The 19,519-nt window shown below is 54.6% G+C and overlaps 1 protein-coding gene across 1 annotated transcript; it reads right to left on the bottom strand.

Annotated features, from left to right (window-relative positions):
- Nucleotides 1-1,693: 1,693 nt before the first annotated feature.
- On the bottom strand, nucleotides 1,694-11,982 carry LOC103167557 (cathepsin W-like). Its single transcript, XM_029059082.1, has 11 exons — nucleotides 11,891-11,982; nucleotides 11,076-11,175; nucleotides 8,181-8,294; nucleotides 7,834-7,979; nucleotides 7,165-7,264; nucleotides 6,707-6,787; nucleotides 6,409-6,531; nucleotides 3,312-3,376; nucleotides 2,761-2,848; nucleotides 2,605-2,663; nucleotides 1,694-2,508 (listed from the first exon to the last, which is right to left on the bottom strand). The coding sequence occupies exons 1-11, from the start codon at nucleotides 11,975-11,977 to the stop codon at nucleotides 2,404-2,406; spliced, it is 1,068 nt and encodes a 355-aa protein (XP_028914915.1). The 5' UTR covers nucleotides 11,978-11,982; the 3' UTR covers nucleotides 1,694-2,403.
- Between the last annotated feature and the right edge of the window lie 7,537 nt (nucleotides 11,983-19,519).

The raw sequence follows: 19,519 nt of genomic DNA, 5'->3' as shown, positions 1-19,519 counted from the left end.
CCTTGCTGACCACTCCTCCCCCCGCCTTCACTCCTTCCAGTTTGTGGAGCCCTGCCGCTCGGACCGCTGGCCGCTCGCTGACGTGCGCCTCTTCCTCATCTAATATTTGGCCACCGTCCGTACTCTGGATGGCTTCCGGTGAGACGCCTCACCCTCTCTGCCCGCCCGGCATCCTTCGGGCCCGGTCCGTGCCCTTCAACTCCTCGAGGCCACTGCCTCCCCCCGCCTGTTAGTCGGGAACCCAATCCCTCCCTAGAATCATTCATTCATTCATTCATTCAATAGTATTTATTGAGCGATTACTATGTGCAGAGCACTGGACTAATCGCTTGGAATGTATAAATCGGCAACAGATAGAGACAGTCCCTGCCCATTGACAGGCTTACAGTCTAATCGGGGGAGACAGACAGACAAAAACAATAGCAATAATTAGAATCAAGGGGATGGACATCTCATTAAAACAATAGCAATAAATAGAATCAAGGTGATGTACATCTCATTAACAAAATGAATAGGGTAATAAAAAATATATATAAATGAGTAGACGAGCACAGTGCTGAGGGGAGAGGAAGGGAAAAGGGGAGGAGCAGAGGGAAAGGGGGGAAAAAGGAGGCTTAGCTGAGGGGAGGTGAAGGGTGGGTAGAGGGACAGCAGAGGGGGCAGAGGGAAAAGGGGAAGCTCAGTCTGGGAAGGCCTCTCGGAAGAGGTGAGCTCTAAATAGGGCTTTGACGAGGGGAAGAGAATTAGTTTGGCAGAGATGAGGAGGGAGGGCATTCCAGGACAGAGGGAGGACGTGGGCCAGGGGTCGGCGGCGGGATAGGTGAGAACGGGGGATGGTGAGGAGGTGGGTGGCAGAGGAGTGGAGCGTGCAGGGTAGGCAGTAGGAAGAGAGAAGGGAGGAGAGATAGGAGGGGGCAAGGGGATGGACAGCCTCGAAGTCTAGAGTGAGAAGTTTTTGTTTCGTGCGGAGGTCAATAGGCAACCACTGGAGGTTTTTAAGAAGGGGAGTGACAGGCCCAGAGCGTTTCTGCAGGAAGATGAGCCAGGCGGCGGAGTGAAGAATAGACTGGAGCGGGGCGAGACAGGAGGAAGGGAGATCAGAGAGAAGGCTGACACAGTAGTCTAGCTGGGATATTACGAGAGCCCGTAACAGTAAGATAGCCGTCTGGGTGGAGAGGAAAGGGCGGTTCTTGGCGATGTTATAAAGTGAGACCAGCAGGTCTTGGTGACAGATTGGATGTGTGGGGTGAATGAGAGAGCCGAGTCAAAGATGACACGGAGGTTGCGGGCTTGAGAGATGGGAGGTATTTGTTAAGCACTTACTATGTGCAGAGCACTGTTCTAAGCGCTGGGGTAGATACAGGGTAATCAGGTTGTCCCACGTGAGGCTCACAGTTAATCCCCATTTTACAGATGAGCTTAATGAGGCACCGAGAAGTGAAGTGACTTGCCCACAGTCACACATTTGATAAGTGCCAGAGCTGGGATTCGAACCCATGACCTCTGACTCCCAAGCCCATGCTCTTTCCACCGAGCCTCGCTGCTTCCAGCTGGCATTGAGGCAAATCCAATGGGGGTGTCTCCCCTGCCCCACTCTCTGGCCAGAGTCTTTGTTGCTCTGGCAAAGAACCCCCCACCCCAACATCCTACTGCCCCCTCTAATGCCCCCCTCCAAACAATGTATCAATCCATCCATCAATCATCTTTATTGAGCGCCTTCTAAGCTAGCTTTGCAAAAGACAGTAGGATAGGCAGGCATGAGCCCTCCCCTCCGGGAGCTTCCAGTTGAGAGAACGGCCTCTTAGTGGTGCTCCCCCTTGCTTCTCCTCCCGCAGCAGGGACAGGGCGCTCTGGGACCGCTACACGGGGACACTCCGGAGCTGCCTCCTGTGCCTGTATCACGACTGACCCCCTTCCCTGGGGAGGGAGGACTGGCCGCTGCCCTCCGCCCCCCAGACTTGATCTTTACTCTGGCAAAATGGTGACATAAAATGGCTGCAGAGACTACGGAGGCAGGGTCCTGCTGCTCAGGGGATTAAGGAGACGCCCAGGCCTCATCTGGGGGCAGAGGAGTGAGAGAGAGGGTGTGTGTGTGGAGGGATGGTGACAGGGGGACTCAGCCCTAACTAAGCTGGTGGTCGGGGAGCCGGAGGGAGACTAAGGGGGGATGTGGGGGGAATGGGCAGGGGGACGCATCCCTAAGCAGGCAGCTGGGGAAGCGGAAGAGATCAGGGCATTGGCCCAGACCGGCCGTCTCCGCCTAGAAGCTCTCTCCCAGGTCATTCCAAGGATGGGCTGGGACTCGGGATTGTTTGGGGGGGGTCAGGAGTGGAGGTGACCCCTGCTGGAGCCACAGGGAGGCATAGGGCAATGCAGGCCATCGGGTGGACAGAGCTGAGGGTCTCACGGTGGGCAGGAGACTTGGCGTTTGGAACCTCTGACCAGGGCAGTGACGGGACGATTGGCGATCCCACAGGCGTTGCTCCCAAGATGCAGCCGGAAATAGCCCTGAAGGGAAAGGAGGTGCGGGTGGTCCAAGGAGAGACCTCTCCCCAATCCCCCCACCCCCCGTCCCTCATTTCCCCTCCCCCACGCCCAGCTCACCTTCTCTCCCCATCCCGGGCCCCAAGAATTCTTCAGGATCCAGTGAGAGGAATTATTACCTAGAGACGGAGTAAGAGGGAGGTCGGGGGCTGCGGTGCTGACCCCGGCCTCGGGGCCCCCGTTTCCCCCCGGCCCCCCGAGTCTTCCCCAACTCACTGAAACCAAAGCCCACCAGCAGGATACTGTGTGATGCCTTGGGGTCGCAGTTATGGTGGGACGGATGCATAACTCCCCCGACGTAGAGCTGGAGAAAAATTTCAGAGGGAAGGGCCGAGTGGGGCCAAACACTGTGTTTGCACAAAAGACAAGGGCACCTCCTCCCCGCTCCCCCCCGACCGTTAACCCCCAAAACCCCAAAGTCGGGCCGATCGAGAACCGGCGTGGCCTAGTGGAAAGAGCCCAAGGTTGGGAATCAGAGGGCCTGGGTTCTAATCCCTGCTCTGCCTCGTTGTTGGCTGTGTGACCTCAGGGAAATCACTTCACTTCTCTACGCCTCAGTTCCTTCATCAGGAAAATGGGGCGAAGACTGCGAACCACCATGGGATATGGACTGGGCCTACCCAGATTCATTTAATCGTATTTATTGAGCACTTATCGCGTGTAGGGCACTGTACTAAGCTCGTATCTACCTCCAAGCTTAGAAGAGGGCCTGGCACATACTAAGCGCTTAAGGTACCATGTCAAAAATGCCCCATCCCAAGCCTCACCTGCAGCTGCGGCATTTTGATGCTTACGACGATGGGTCCGTTGCCAGCCACGTAGCGGGCCATGTCTGCAGGTGTGGGGGGGGAGGCGGGGGTTCGGGCGCCAGGCTTCCTCCTCCTCCTCCCCTTCCTCCTCCTCCTCCTGTTCCACTTCCTCCTTCTCCTCCTCCTCCTCCTCCTCCTCCTGTTCCTCCTCCTCCTGTTCCTCCTGCTCCTCCTCCTCCTCCTCCTCCTCCTGTTTCTCCTCCTCCGCCTACCCCTCCACCTCCTCCTCCTCCTCCCCCTCTTCCTCCTCCTCCTCCTCCCCCTCCTCCTGTTCCTCCTCCTCCTCCTGTTTCTCCTCCTCCTCCTGTTCTTCTTCTTCCTCCTCTTCCTTCTCCTCCTCCTCCTTCTGCTCCTCCTCCTCCTCCTGTTCCTCCTCCTCCTCCACCTCCTGCTCCTCCTCCTCCTGCTCCTCCTCCTGCTCCTCCTCCTTCTCCTCTTCCTCCTCCTCCTCCTCTTGCTCCTCCTCCTCCTCTCCCTCCTCCTGCTCCTGCTCTTCCTCCTCCTGCTCCTGCTCCTCCTCCTCCTCCTCCTCGTCCTGCTCCTCGTCCTGCTCCTGCTCCCCCTCCCCGCTCCCGCCGCCCCCAAGGGGAGCCCCCGGGGCGGACCCCGGCCCTGCGTCTCGGGCCGCTGTGCCCTCCTCTGGCCACCAGGGGGGGGGGGGCGCGGCGCTCCCAACGGGGGAGGCCGGGGGCGCCGCGGCGACCCCTACTGGCCCGAGGCCCGCGGTGCGGCCAGCCAGCCCCCCGCCCCCGGGGACCCCGCAGCCGGCGCTCCAACACACCGGCGCCCTTCCCTCCTGCCTGCCTGCCTGCCTGCATTCAGTCCTATCTCCTGAGCGCCGACTGTGTGCGGGGCACTGTACCGAGCGCTTGGGAGAGTAGACTAGAACCGGAAGCAGACACATTCCCCGCCCACAACGAGCTTACAGTCTAGAGGGGGACACAGACACTAGTAGCAGTCTGAAGTTGACAGATATGGACCTAAGTGCTGTGGGCCTGGGGAGGTGGGGGGAAATAAAGGCGGCAAGTCAAGGCAGAAGGGAGCTGAAGAAAAGGAAAAGAGGGCTTAGTCGGGGAAGGCCCCTTGGAGGAGATGGGCCTTCAAAAAGGCTATGAAGTGGGGGAGAGCCGTTGTCTGTCGCATCTGAGGAGGGAGGGCGTTCCAGCCCAGAGGATTTGGGCGAAATGGATAGATCCAGGTACAGTGAGAAGAGTAGCGTTAGAGGAGGGAAGTGCGAGGGCTGGGTCGTAGTATTCATTCATTCATTCAATAGTATTTATTGAGCGCTTACTATGTGCAGAGCACTGTACTAAGCGCTTGGGATGAACAAGTCGGCAACAGAAGAGACAGTCCCTGCCGTTTGACGGGCTTACAGTCTAATCGGGGGAGACGGACAGATGAGAACAATGGCAATAAACAGCGTCAAGGGGAAGAACATCTCGTAAAAACCGATGGCAACTAAATAGAATCGAGGCGATGAACAATTCATTAACAAAATAAATAGGGTAATGAAAGTATATACAGTTGAGCGGACGAGTACGGTGCTGTGGGGATGGGAAGGGAGAGGTGGAGGAGCAGAGGGAAAAGGGAGAAAAGAGGGTTTAGCTGTGGAGAGGTAAAGGGGGGATGGCAGAGGGAGTAGAGGGAGAAGAGGAGCTCAGTCTGGGAACGCCTCTTGGAGGAGGTGAGTTTTAAGTAGGGTTTTGAAGAGGGAAAGAGAATCAGTTTGGCGGAGGTGAGGAGGGAGGGCGTTCCGGGACCGCGGGAGGACGTGACCCGGGGGTCAACGGCGGGATAGGCGAGACCGAGAGACGGTGAGGAGGTGGGCGGCGGAGGAGCGGAGCGTGCGGGGTGGGTGGTAGAAAGAGAGAAGGGAGGGGGCAAGGTGATTGAGTGCTTTAAAGCCAGTGGGGAGAAGTTTCTGTTTGAACCTCTGGACTGTGATTGTTGTGGGCAGGGACTGTGTCTGCTGTTCCGCCGTACTTTCCCAAGTGCTTAGTACAGTGATTTGCGCACAGTAAGTGCTCAGTAAATGCAACGGGATGAATGTGGTGGTGGATGGGCAACGCTCAGAGTTTCTCAAGTGGGGAAACACGGCCTGAACGTTTTGGTAGAAAGATAATAATAATGTTGGTATTTGTTAAGCGCTTACTATGTGCAGAGCACTGTTCTAAGTGCTGGGGCAGATGCAGGGTAATCAGGTTGTCCCACATGAGGCTCACAGTCTTAATCCCCACTTTACAGATGAGGGAACTGAGGCATAGAGAAGTTAAGTGACTTGCCCACAGTCACACAGCTGACAAGGGGCAGAGCCGGTATTCGAACCCATGACCTCTGCCTCCCAAACCCGTGCTCTTTTCACTGAGCATTACCCTATTTATTTGTTAGTGAATTGTTCATCGCCTCGATTCTATTTAGTTGCCATTGTTTTTACGAGATGTTCTTCCCCTTGACTCTATTTATCGCCATTGTTCTCGTCTGTCTCCCCCGATTAGACTGTAAGCCCATCAAATGGCAGGGACTGTCTCTATCTGTTGCCGACTTGTTCATTCCAAGTGCTTAGTACAGTGCTCTGCACATAGCAAGTGCTCAATAAATACTATTGAATGAATGAATGAACTGAGATGATCTGGGAGGCAGAGGGAAGGATGGTCTGGAGGGGGTTTAGACGGGAGGCAGGGGGTTAGACGGGAGGCAGGGGGTCAGCGAGGGGGCCGATGGAAGCGGTAATCAAAGTAGGATAGGATAAGTGATTGGATTAATGTGGTCGCAGGTCAGGATGGGCCAAGCATTGTGTTAAGTGGTGGGGTAGAAGCCAGCTCAGCAGACTGAACAGTCCCTGCCTCCCGGGGATTTGGAAGACTCCTCTCCCTTGGGAGCATAGCCCCTCCGGGCCTCCTTTTTCCCAGTTTCCCCAGCCCTCCCCTGCCCCGGGGAGTCAGCCGGAAGCCAGACGCAGACAGGAGCCGGGAGGAATCTGGTGGGATTCCCGTTCGAGGGGACCCCGGAAGGGCCGGCACCTCCCACCCCTGACCTCAGCACCCTGGAGACTCACACATCTCATCTTTGGGCAGTGTGATGAAGCTGTGGATCCAGGCGGCTCTTGTCTTATTGGCCTGACATCCGTTGGGCCTGGCCCGGACCTTGTAGGGGTAGTCCTTCTCACTGGCCAGGCCTCCTGGGGGCGGGAGATGTGGCTCACCCCGGTTCCTCCGGGGTCCCTCGTCCCACCCCCAGGAGCTGGGAGGGGAGGAGGAAGGAGGGTCTGGGCTCAGGACGGGGCGGGTGGGAGTCGGGCGGGGCCGGAGGAAGCCGAGGGAGGAGGGGCCGTCACGGGAGCTGCCGCTACTCACTGTTGAACATCATGGTGATGAAGGCATCCTCGGCGTAGCCACCCTGACAGCCGTCCCTACAGCGACCACAGTCCAACACCTCTGAAGAAGAAGTAAAGAAAAAGAAGAATTGTGGTATTTGTTAAATGCTTACTAGGTGCCAGGCAGTGGATACAAGCAGATCGAGTTGGACACAGTCCCTGTCCCACCCGGGGCTCATGGTCTTAATCCCCATTTTACAGATGAGGTAACTGAGGCCCAGAGAAGTGAAGCAACTGGTCCAGGTTCTCATAGCAGACAGGTGGCGGAGTTGGGAGGAGACCCTACGCCTTCTGAATCCCAGGCCCGGGATCTAGCCACTGGACTCCACTGCCCAGGGGACTTTGGGGCGTGGCGGGGGGCTCTCCCCAAGATGGGCTGGCTTGTCCTCCCCGCATGCTGTGGCCTGAGACCGAGCGGCCACGTCCCTCGGGGACTACCTTGCTCTGAGAGGGAGACGAGTCGGTGGCCGGCCCTGAGGTACCACGAGGACTCCACGTTGCCGACGGCGGCGAAGGCCCAACAGGAGCCACAGGATCTCTGGGGAGAACGGCAGGACTGGGGGCGCCGCCCAAGACCCCAGAACTTCCCTCCACTCTCCCGTCAATCCGTCAGTGGGATTTACTGAGGTCTGACCGTGGGTGCAGAGCACTGGACTAAGTACTTGGGAGAGGTCAATACGATGGAATTGGTAGACGCGATCCCAGCCCACAAGAGGTTTATGGTCCCTGTCCCCATCCCCATTCCCCACCCTCCCCTGGGCCCAGTCAATTTAGCCCAGTAAGGCTGGGAGTTAGGGTGGGCGGGGGGATATCTGGGCCTGTGACCACCGTTAAAATGAAGCTGAAGGTCCACAGAGTGTAGAGGCACAGTGTATGTATCTACGGGAGGGCTTGATAAAGGGCTTATTAGGTGCCCAGCCCTCTGTTGTAGAAATAAGGCCATCAGGGGAGTTGTGGTTCCTTCCCCCACAGGGGGAAGTTGGGGAAGTTGGAACAGTCAAAGGCTTCTGGATGTGAGAGGATGAAATTGGGAGGTGGCTGGGAGGGTGAAAGTGGGTCCAGGCGGGGCAGGGTTAAGGGGAGGGCCTGGGGCCCAGGGGTCAGTACCTGATTTTTGACCGGTGTAACAGCCCCAATTTTCCTCCAATCACAAGTCTGCCTGAGGAGAGGCCCCTCGGGGACCCTGGCAGCTTTATTTGCCCAACCGGAGGGCATCCCGAATCTGGGTGCGTAAAGACTGAGAAACTCGTCCTCTGGGGAGGCAGGAGAGGAGTCCTGTCAGGCCGTTCCCCGGGGCCACGGGAAGGCCGGCGGGAGGGTCGACGGGGGCCGCGGGTCCGGAGAGCCCCCCACCTATTCCTCTACGACCCCGGGTCTCCGTCTCCCCTTCCTCCAGAGGGGCTGGGGGGCCAGGAGGGAGGGGGGAGGAGGAGAGGCCCCGGGGAAACACATACCCAAGAGGTCACTGAAGGGCGTGACCCCATACTCCGCCGTCCCCATGTCCTCCTCCTGCAGCTTCCGGGCCCGGGCCAGGTTCTGGACGAAGATCTCAAAACGTCGCGCATGCTCTGTGGGAATTAGCCTTTGTGAGTGGCAACCTCCCCCTGCAGGGTCTGGGCTGAGGGTTGGGGGGCCCAGACAGGAGAGGGTTCTGGGAAATCCACCCACCCGGGGCATCTATTGAGAGCACACTGTGCACAGAACACGGACTGAGCACTCGTGAGAATATAATACGTTGGAGTTGGTAGGCGTGATCTCTGCCATTGAGGAAGCAGCGTGGCTCAGTAGAAAGAACCAGATCATGGGAGTCAGAGGTTGGCCGTTCTAATCTGTGCTCTGCTGCTCATCTGCCGTATGACCTCGGGCAAGTCACTTCACTTCTCTGGGCCTCAGTTACTTCCACTGCAAAATGGGGATTCACTCCTCTTTCCTTTAACTTAGACTGGAGTCCTAGGTGGGACAGGGACTGTGCCCAACCTGATGATCTTGTCTCTACCTACTCCAGCGTTCAGAACAATGCTTAGTGTATAGTAAGAGCTTAACAGATACCATTTAATCCAAAGAGTTTACAGTTTAGAGGGAGACAGATACTAAAGTCAATTACAGGTAAGGGAAGCAAGAATTGTAAGTGTATGGACATAAGGGCTGTGGAGCTGGGGGGAGTAAAGAAGTGCTTGGTGGGTGAGGACTCAAGTGCAAATGAGGCAGAAGGGAAAATATGATGGGGAAGTGGACAGGGAAGGCTTCCTGGAGGAGTCGTGGTTTAAGCAGGGCTTCGAAGGTAGAGAGAGTGGCGGTCTGCAGGATGTAAAGTGAGAGGAAGTTCCAAGCAGGAGGAGGGGGTGAGCATAAGAGTCGGGGTGAGAGAGGAGACCGAGGCACTGTGAGAAGGTTGGTGTCAGAAGCGAAGCGTGTGGGTCACGGTGCGAGAGGAGTGAGGAAAGTTTGGAGGGGCGAGCCGTCAGCGCCTCAAAGCCGACGGTGGCAAGTTTCTGCTTGATGCGGAGAAGGACGGGCAACCGCTGGAGGTTTCTGAGAAGCGGTGACGTGTGCGGCACGGTGTTTTAGAAAACGATCCGGGCGACAGAGGGAAGTTGGAAGAGCGGGGAGAGACAGGAGGCGGGGAGGCCAGCGAGGAGGCCGATAAAGGAGTCGAGGCGGGATAGGGACAAACGTTTGGATCGGCCTGGTGCCCGTTTGGATGGAGAGGAAGGAGGAGATTCTGGAGACGTTGCGGAAGATAGGCCTGGCGGGATTTGGGGACCGACTCTCAGCCTGGGTCTCCAACTCGGAAACAAGTAACCCCCCCACCCACAGCCTCTCCATCCCACCTGACCTCCCCACCAACCTAAGAGCCACCCTCTCTGCCCTCTCCACAGCCGGCAGTGGGTGAGATTTGCCGGCAGCCGGCCTGTTTCCCCCCGGCTGGATCCTTCTTCTTCCATCCCAGATCCCGGGCCCTCAGCGAGGGGTCGCAGCAGTTTGGGGATGGGGGAGGGGCACGACTGGGGGGCTGGACCAGGCCAGCCCACCGCAGTCTTGGGAATGGAGGAGATAGAAAGGAAAGGGGTAATGGGAAAAGATGCGTTAGGGGGTCGGGGGAGGAGAGTGTAGCAGTCTGACCGTTCATTGTGGGCAGGGAATGTCACTGTCTATTATTGTACTTTCCTAAGCACAGTGCTATGCCTACAGTAAGCATTCAATAAATACAAGTGAACGATTGAATGAATGAGTGAGAAAAGAATAGACGTTTCCGGTTTGGCTTTCACACCTCCTGCCCAACCTCTTGGGGTTCTGACACACAATTTTAGTCACCCTGTTCACACGATTGGAGGCATCCAGCCAGAGTTATGGGGGTGGGGCGGGGTCCAGAGTGTTCTCAGAGCTGGGAGGAGGGAGGAGCAGCCTCAATAGATCAATCAATGGGGTTCATTGATCGCTTTTTTATGGTATTTGTTAACAGCTCTCTATAGGTCAAGCACTGTTCTAAGCACTGGGGTAGATACAGGTAAAACAGGTAGGACCTAGTCCCTGTGCCCCATGAGGCTCCGTCCCTTGTAAGGTGTGTGGCCGTGGGCAAGTCACTTCACTTCTAGCATGGCTCAGTGGAAAGAGCCTGGGCTTGGGAGTCAGAAGTTCGAATCCCTGCTCTGCCACTTAACAGCTGTGTGACTGTGGGCAAGTCACTTAACTTCTCTGGGCCTCAGTTACCTCATCTGTAAAATGGGGGTTAACTGTGAGCCTCACGTGGGGCAACCTGATTACTCTGCATCAGTGCTCTGCATATAGTAAACACTTAACAAATACCAACATTATTATTATTATTATTATTCCATCTGTAAAATGGGGATTGAGACTGTGAGCCCTGTGTGGGACAGGCACTGTGTCCAACCCTATTTGCTTGTATCCACCCCACCCCAGCGCTTAGTACAGTGCTTGGCACAACGTAAGCACTCAAATACCATTATTATTATGATGAAGCTCAAGGTATAAGTAGGAGGGAGAACAGGTATTCAATCCCCATTTTACAGATGAGGCAGCTGAGAAGCTAAGGGACACCGCCCAAGGTCACACAGCAGACAAGTGGCCGAGGCAGGATTAGAACCCAGGTCCTCTGACTCCCAGGCCGAGCTCTTTCCACTAGACCCTGCTGCTGACTGTGTGCAGAGCCCCGCACTGAGGCCTGAAGAAATAAAGGATCTGTTTCTCCTCTAGACTGTAAACTCGTCGTGGGCAGGAGCTGTCTGTTCTATTGTTGTTTTGTCCTCTCCCAAGCTCGTAGCACAGTGCCCGGCACACAGTAAGCGCTCAATAGAACGATCGACCGCGGCCCCGCGGCCCACCGGTACCTGCTCGGTCCTCGTAGCTCTTATTGTAGCGAATCTGGAATTCCTTGAATTTCTCCATCGGCTCCAGACGTGTGGCGGGGGGAGGATTGGGCTGGAGGTCCTGCAGGAGAGATGGAAGAAGGAACGGCGTGGTGGGGAGGGAGGGCAGCTGGGACCAGACTTCGGGGTCCATATCCCAAAGCGTAAGTAAGGCGTGCGAGCCACAAGGTGAAGAATAATGATAACGCTGGCGTCTGTGAAGCGCTTACTAAGTGCCGGGCACTGTACTGAACGCTGGGGTGGATATAAGCAAATAGGGTTGGGAACAGTCCCTGTCCCACGTAGGGCTCACTGTCTCAATCCCCATTTAACAGGCGAGGAAACACAGAGAAGTGAAGTGATTTGCCCATGGTCAGACCCAGCAGACAAGTGACAGAGCTGGGATTAGAACCCATGACCTTCTGACTCTTTAGCCCATGTTCTATCCACTCTGCCACGCTGCTGGAGGGGCTTAGGGGAGAATCAGGATCGGACCGGTTCTCCGCACCCCCTGACCACGCAGGACCCCATGAGGAAAACGGGGAGTGGAGGCTATGCTCCTTTGAAGCCCGGGAGGGAAGCAGGGGCTGGGGGCTGGGTCGCCTGACACCCAAGGGGGAGTCAGGTCAGTGGGGGGGCACAGGCCATATTGGAGGGGAGGGGGCTCTTGGGCCCAGGATCCCCATTAGGGTTTGAATCTCGGTCCCCAAGGGTCAGGCGGGCGAAGCAGTCTGAGGTGGGGTTGAGGCAGGATTGGGGCAGAGTTGAGGGGGAGGTGATGTCGTCCCCAGGCTTACCTGGCCGCCGGGTCCCGGGGAGGCCATGGCGGCGACCCCTCCCAGCGGGGCCAGGAGGCAGGGGAGCAGCAGGGCCAGCAGGTCCATGAGGGAGGGCGGGAGCGGGCAGAATGAGCTGCCAGGGGCAGGAAATGGCCATATATACAGGACAGGGTTGGGGAAGGGGGAGGGGAGGTGCAGGGCTCCTCCCCACCGAAGCAAGAGGAAATGTTGTGTGTGTTGGGGAGGGCGGTGGGCAGAGACTTTCCCAGCGGGGAGGTGAAGGTAAGGGGGCTGGATGGGGTTGGGGAACAGGGTTGGCAACCACCCAGAATTCCCAGCAGCAGCCTCTGGAGACTGTAAGGTCCTTGCGGGCAGGAATCTTGTCTCTACGGTGATTTGGTGGATGGGCAACCACTGGGGGTTCTGGGGGAGTGGGGAAACATGGCCGGGAAGTGTCCAGTGCATGGCTGGGCACGCTGTGGCACTCAGTACATTAACGTTAACTCCCACCACAAACCCCCTGTCCTCCAGGATCCAGGAAGGGTTTTCTTAGGATAAAGGAGTCATGGGCATGTTTGAAAACCGTGGGGAAGAAGCCATGAGAGAGCGAACAGTTGAAGATGACTGTTAGGGAGCGACGAAGGCAGGGGGCAAACTCCCAAACGTTTAGTACAGCATTTGAGAGCAGCAGCAGCAGCAAGAGAAAGAGTGTGACCTAGTGGAAAGTCGGTTGGAGAACAGGTATTTGTTTGTTTGCTTCTTTTTTTATTGGTAAGTGCTTACTCCATGCCAGCTATTATACTAAGCAATGGGGTAGATCCAAGATAATCAGGTTGGATAAAGTCCATGTCCCACAAGGGGCTCACAGTCTTAATCCCCATTTTAGTCAGTCAGTCCATCGAATTTATTGAACACTTACTGTGCGTAGAGTTTGGCTTCAAGGTTCTCCATCACCTTGCCGCCTCCTACCTCAGCTCCCTTCTTTCTTTCTACTGCCCATCCAGTATACTTCGCTCCTCTGCCGTTCGCCTCCTCACCGTCCCCCGTTCGCGCCTATCCCGCTGTCGACCTCTGGTCCATGTCCTCCCGCTGTCCCGGAACGCCCTTCCTCCTCACCTCTGGCAAACTAACTCTCTTCCCGTCTTCAAAGCCCTACTGAGAGCTCACCTCCTCTGAGAGGCCTTCCCAAACCGAGCTTCCCCTTTTCCCTCTGCTCCCTCTCTGCTCCCCCTCTGCCCTCTGTTCCTCCCCCTTCCCCCTTCAGCTCCCCTCAGCTAACCCCCTTTCCCTCTGCTCCTCTCCCTCCCCGCCCCCAGCACTGTGCTCATTTGTGTATACTTTTATTACTCTATTTATTTTGTTAATGAGGTGTACATCCCCTTGGTTCTATTTATCGTGATTATGTTGTCTTGTTTTTTGTCCGTCTGTTTCCCCCGATTAGACTGTAAGCCCATCATTGGGCAGGGATTGTCTCTATCTGTACAATTGTACATTCCAATCACTTAGTACAGTGCTCTGCACATAGTAAGCGCTCAAGCAGAGAAGCAGCATACATAAATACTACTGTATGAATAGAGCACTGTACTAAGCACTTGGACGAGAACGGTAGAACGACAGAACCGACACCTTCCCTGCCCACGAAGAGCTTGCAGTCTAGAGGGGGAAACAGACATTAATATGAATGAATAAATAATGTGTATGGACATAAGTGCCGTGGGGCTGGGAGTGGGGATGAATCAAGGGAGCGAGTCAGGACAGTGCAAAAGGGAATGGAAGAGAAGGAAAAGTGGGCCTAGTCAGGGAAGGCATCTTGGAGGAGATGTGTCCTCAATAAGACTTTGAAGGTGGGGAGAGTCACCGTCTGTCAGATAGGAGGAGGGAGAGCGATCCAGGCCGGGGGCGGGATGTGATCGAGAGGTCGGCGACGAGATAGACGAGATCGAGGTACAGTGAGGTGTGAAATGTGCGGTCTGGGTTGTAGTCGAGTCGCAAGGTGTGTGGTCTAGGTTGTAGTAAGACAGTAGCGAGGTGAGGTAGGAGGGGGCAAGGTGATGGAGGGGTTTAAAGCCAACGGTGAGGAGCTTTCTGTTGGATGTGGAGGTGGATGGGCAACCACTGGAGGTTCTGGAGGAGTGGGGAAACGTGGCCTGAAAGTATTTGTAGAAACGTTTTGTAGAGGCAGAGAAGGAGCCCGTGAAAGAGACTGAGAATGACTGGCCAGAGAGATAGGAGGAGAACCAGGAGAGGACAGTGTCATTGAAGCCGAGGTTGGATAATGGTTCCGGGAGAGGTCGGTGGTCCACAGTGCCGAAGGCAGCTGAGCGGTCGAGGCCGAAAAGGATGGAGTAGAGGCCATTGGAATTGGCAAGAAGGACATCACCGGTGACCTTTGAGAGGGCAGTTTCTGTGGAGTGAAGGGGACGGAAGCCAGAGTGGAGGGGGTCAAGGAGAGAATTGGAAGAGAGAAACTTGAGACAGCAGGTGTAGAACTGTTGCTCAAGGAGTTTGGAGAGGAATGATATCAATAATAATGATGAATGTAATATTTGTTATTAATAATAATAATGATGATGATGACGTTGGTGTTTGTTAGGCGCTTACTCCATGCCTAGCACTGTTCTAAGCGCTGGAGTTGATACAAGGTAATCAGGTTGTCCCATGTGGGGCTCATGGTCTTTATCGCCATTTTACAGATGAGGGAACTGAGGCACAGAGAAGTGAAGTGACTTGCCCAAGGTCACACAGCTGACAAGTGGCAGAGCGGGAATTAGAACCCACGACCTCTGACTCCCATACCTGGGCTCTTTCCACTAAGCCAAGTGCTTACTATGTACCAGGCCTTGTATTAAGCCTTTGGGTGGATCCAGGCAAATCATTTTTTCATTCCGTTTTATTTATTGTGGACTTACCGTGTGCAAAGCATTGTATTAAGCGCTTGGGAGAACACAATATAACAACATTATACTCTCAACACCACCCCCTCCTCGACTGAACTCAACTCACTAGCTCCTATCTCTACGGCCTATCTCTAAGCCACAGGCCTAGATCACCTCACACCCCCTTCCTTCGCTCATGTGCAGGAGCCACAGAGCGCGGCTGGTGGAAATCTAGGTATCAGGCTGACCTCGTCCACTTTGACTTTATCCTTACGTGCTTTAACTCTGCCCTCTCCACCACCCGGCAGAATTTTTTCTCCATCCTATTGATACCCATGGCCTTTCTCTCACCAGTCATTCCAGATGTTTGACTCCCTCCGCAAACCCTCTGTCCTCCCCCTCATCCCCCATCCCTTCCCCTCATGATCTGGCCACCTACCATGTGGAGAAAATCGATGGTATCAGGCATGATCTCCCTAAAATCTCCCTGTCCCTCCTCACTTTCTCCCCCCAGCCGCCCCCTCCCCCGTCCCTTCTTCACCTCTCCCATCTTTCCCAGCAGTATCTCAAGAGGAGATCTGCCTCCTTCTCTTGGAATCCACCCTCTCCACCTGTGCATCTGACACCATCCTTTTGTGCCTTATCAAACCATTTGCCCCCTCCCTTCCTCTATTCCAAACTGCCATCTTCAACTGTTCGCTCTCCAATGGCTTCTTCCCCCCGGCTTTCACACAGGCCCTTTTCTCCCCTATCCTAAAAAATCCTCCCTTGACCCCACGGCCCCCTCCAGTTCTCTCCCCACCTCCCTCCTATTGTGCTGAGCAGCTGCACAGCATAGTGGACAGAGCCCGGGCCCGGGAGTCAGAAGGTCATGGGTTCTAATCCCAGCTCTGCCACTTGTCTGCTTGGTGACCTTGGGCAAGTCACTGCACTTCTCTGGACCACAGTTCCCTCATCCGTAAAAGGGGATTGAGACTGTGAGCCCCACGTGGGACAGACACTGCATACAATCCCATTTGCTTGGATCCACCTCAGCACTTAGTACAGTGCCTGGCACATAGTAAGTACTTAAATAATAATGATAATGATGGTATTTGTTAAGTGCTTACTATGTGCTGAGCACTGTTTTAAGCACAGGGGTAGATATTGGGTAATCAGATTGCCTCATGAGGGGCTCACATTTTTTAATCCCCATTTTTTACAGATGAGGTAACTGAGGCACAGAGAAGTTAAGTGCCATCATCATCATTATCATTGTATTATTATAATAGTTTCCTCTCCAAACTCCTTGAGCAACAGTTCTACACCCGCTGTCCCAAGTTCCTCTCTTCCTATTCTCTCCTTGACCCCCTCCAATCTGGCTTCCATAACCTTCACTCCACAGAAACTGCCCTCTCAAAGGTCACCAGTGATCTCCCTGCCAAATCCAGTGGACTCTACACCGCCCTATTCTGCCTCGACTGCTCAGATGCCTTCCACCCCCTCCACCTCTGCTTCCAACCCCATCCCTTCGCACCTTATCAAAACATTTGCCCCCCCCTTTTTTTCCTCCCTAAATGCCATTTTCATCTGTTCGCTCTCCATTGGTTTCTTACCTTCTGCTTTCCAACATGCCACAGCTCCCTCCGCTTATCGCCCCATCTCTCTCCTACCCGGCTGAGAAGTGGCATGGTGGAGTGGTTAGAGCAAGGGCCCTGGAGTCAGAAGCCAGCTCAGTCGCTTGGTTGCTGGGTGACCTTGAGCAAATCATTTCACTTCTCTGGGCCTCAGTTCCCTCATCTGTAAAATGGGGATTGAGACCGCGAGCCCCATGCGGCACAGGAACGGTGTCCCACCCGATTTGCTTGGATCCACCCCAGTGCTTAGTACAGTGCCCGGCACATAGTAAGCACTTAAGAAATACTATTATCATCATTGTTATTATTATTATCATACCAAACTCTGAGCAAAGGATTTACACCCGCTGCCTCAAGTTCTTCTCCAGTTCTCTCCTCGACCCCCTTCAATCTGGCTTCTGTCCTCTTCGCTCCACAGAAACCACCCTCTCAAAGGTCACCTATGATCTTCTTGTCAAATCCAACAGCCTCTACTCCACATCTTATTCCTCCTCAACCGCTCAGCTGCCTTTGACACTGTCTACCACTCCCTTCTCCAAGAAACATTACCCAACCTTGAGTTCACTTACACTGCCCTCACACTGTCCTCACCTGGTTCTCCTCCTATCTCTGTGGCCGCTCGTTCTCAGCCTCTTTCATGGACTCCTCCTCTGCCTCTACAAAACATTTCTACAGGTACATTCAGGCCATGTTTCCCCAGTCCTCCAGAACCTCCGGTGGTTGCGCATCCACCCCTGCATCCATCAAAAAGCTCTTCACCATCAGCTTTATAATCCTCCACCACCTTGCCCCCTTCTACCTCACCTTGCTACTCTCCTACTACAACCAGACCACAGACTTCATATATCACCGTATCTCGATCTTATCCATCTCACCACCAACTTCTCTCTCACGTTCTGTCTGTGACCTGGAACACCCTCCCTCCTCGTACCTGACAAACAATGACTCTCCCCACCTTCAAAGCCTGAATGAAGGCACATCTCCTCCAAGAGGCCTCCTCTGACTAGGCCCTCTTTTCCCTCTCTCCCTTTGCCTTTTGCCTTTCCCTGACTTGCTCCCTTTATTCATCCCTACTCCCAACCCCACAAACACTTATTCAATAGTAGTGATTGAGCGCTTACTATGTGCAGAGCACTGTATTAAGCGCTTGGAATGGACAATTCGGCAACAGAGACAATCCCTGCTTATTGATGGGCTTACAGTCTAATCGGGGGAGACAGAAGGACAAAAACAAGACGACTTAATCATGATAAATAGAATCAAGGGGATGGACACCTCATTAACAAAATAAATATTGTTAATATTTATTTAATAAATAAATATATACAAATGAGCACAGAGCTGAGGGGAGGGGAAGGGAGGGGGGAGGAGCAGAGGGAAAGGGGGGGAAGGGAGCTTAGCTGAGGGGAGGTGAAGGGGGGCAGAGAGGGAGCAGAGGGAAAAGGGGAAGCTCAGTCTGGGAAGGCCTCTCGGAGAAAGTGAGCTCTCAGTAGGGCTTTGAAGAGGGGAAAAGAGTTAGTTTGGCGGAGGTGAGGAGGGAGGGCATTCCAGGACAGTGGGAGGACGTGGGCCAGGGGTCGACGGCGGGATAGTCATGAATGGGGGACGGTGAGGAGGTGAGCGGCAGAGGAGTGGAGCGTTCGGGGTGGACAGGAGAAAGAGAGAAGGGAGGAGAGATAGGAGGGGGCAAGGTGATGGAAAGCCTTGAAGCCCAGAGTAAGAAGTTTTTGTTTCGTGTGGAGGTTGATAAGCAACCACTGGGGGATTTTAAGGAGGGGAGTGACAGGCTGTGGGGTCAAGGGAGGATTTTTTAGGATAGGGGAGAAATGGGCCGGTTTGAAAGCCGGGGGGAAGAAGCCACTGGAGAGTGAACAGTTGAAGATGGCAGTTTGGAATAGAAGAAGGGAGGGGGCAAATGTTTTGATAAGGCACGAAAGGATGGGGTCAGATGCACAGGTGGAGAGGGTGGATTCCAAGAGAAGGAGGCAGATCTCCTCTTGAGATACTGCTGGGAAAGATGGGAGAGTTGAAGAAGGGACGGGGGAGGGGGCAGCTGGGGGGAGAAAGTGAGGAGGGACAGGGTTGTTGAGGAAGAGAAGCGAGGTGATGTAGAAGGGGGCAAGGTGATGGAGGACTATAAAGCCGATGGGGAGGAGCTTTCTGTCAGTTGCAGGGGTGGATGGGCAACCTCTGGAGGTTCTGAAGGACTGGGGAAACATGGCCTGAATGTACCTACCTGTAGAAACGTTTTTAGAGGCAGAGGAGGAGCCCATGAAAGAGGCTGAGAAGCAATGGTCATAGAGATAGGAGAAGAACCACATGAGGACAGTGTAAGTGAAGTCGAGGTTGGATAATGTTTCTAGGAGAAGGGGGTGGTAGACAGTGTCGAAGGCAGCTGAGTGGTTGAGGAGGAATAGGACGCGGAATAGAGGCAGTTGGATTTGACAAGATCATTGGTGACCTTTGAGAGGGCGGTTTCTGTGGAGCGAAGGGGACAGACGTCAGATGGAAGGGAGTCAGGGAGAGAATTGAAGGAGAAGAACTTGAGGCAGCTGGTGTAAAACCTTTGCTCCAGGAGTATGGAATGATAATAATAATAATAATGATGATGATGATAGTATTTCTTAAGTACTTACTATGTGCCAGGCATTGTACTAAGCGCTGGAGTGGATCCAAGCAAATCGGGTTGGTCACAGTCCCTGGGCCACATGGGGCTCATGGTCTCAGTCCCCATTTTAGAGCCCGGGCCTGGGAGTCAGAAGGTCATGGGTTCTAATCCTGGCTCCGCCACTTGTTTGCTAAGTGACCTTGAGCAAGTCACTTAATTTCTTTGGGTCTCAGTTTCATCTGTGAGCCCCACGTGGGACAATTGCATTACCTTGTATCACCCCAGTACTTAGAACAGTGCTCGGCTCATAGTAAGCACTTAAATACCATAATAATAATTTTACAAATGAGGGAACTGAGGGCCCAGAGAAGTGAAATGACTTGCACAAGGTCATCCAGCAGACAAGCAGCGGAGCTGGGATTAAGAGCCCATGACCTTCTGACTCCCAGGCCCACACTCTATCCACTCTGCATGCCACTGCTCAGCATGGTAGGAGGGAGATGGGGTGATAAACGGAGAGAGCTGTGGCATGTTTGAAAGCCATGGG

The sequence above is a fragment of the Ornithorhynchus anatinus genome, chromosome 3 (assembly GCF_004115215.2).
Source record: "Ornithorhynchus anatinus isolate Pmale09 chromosome 3, mOrnAna1.pri.v4, whole genome shotgun sequence".
Classification (NCBI taxonomy): domain Eukaryota; kingdom Metazoa; phylum Chordata; class Mammalia; order Monotremata; family Ornithorhynchidae; genus Ornithorhynchus; species Ornithorhynchus anatinus.
This window is presented reverse-complemented; position numbering and strand designations above follow the sequence as displayed.

What these genes read in the sequence shown, in the direction of transcription:
- LOC103167557 (XM_029059082.1), bottom strand. Translation starts at nt 11,977, where the DNA reads ATGGACCTGCTGGCCCTGCTGCTCCCCTGCCTCCTGGCCCCGCTGGGA. An exon ending in TTACACCGGTCAAAAATCAG is followed by an intron (nt 7,265 to 7,833) that starts GTACTGACCCCT and finishes CGTTCTCCCCAG; the next exon opens with AGATCCTGTGGCTCCTGTTG. An exon ending in TCAAAATGCCGCAGCTGCAG is followed by an intron (nt 2,849 to 3,311) that starts GTGAGGCTTGGG and finishes ATTTTTCTCCAG; the next exon opens with CTCTACGTCGGGGGAGTTAT.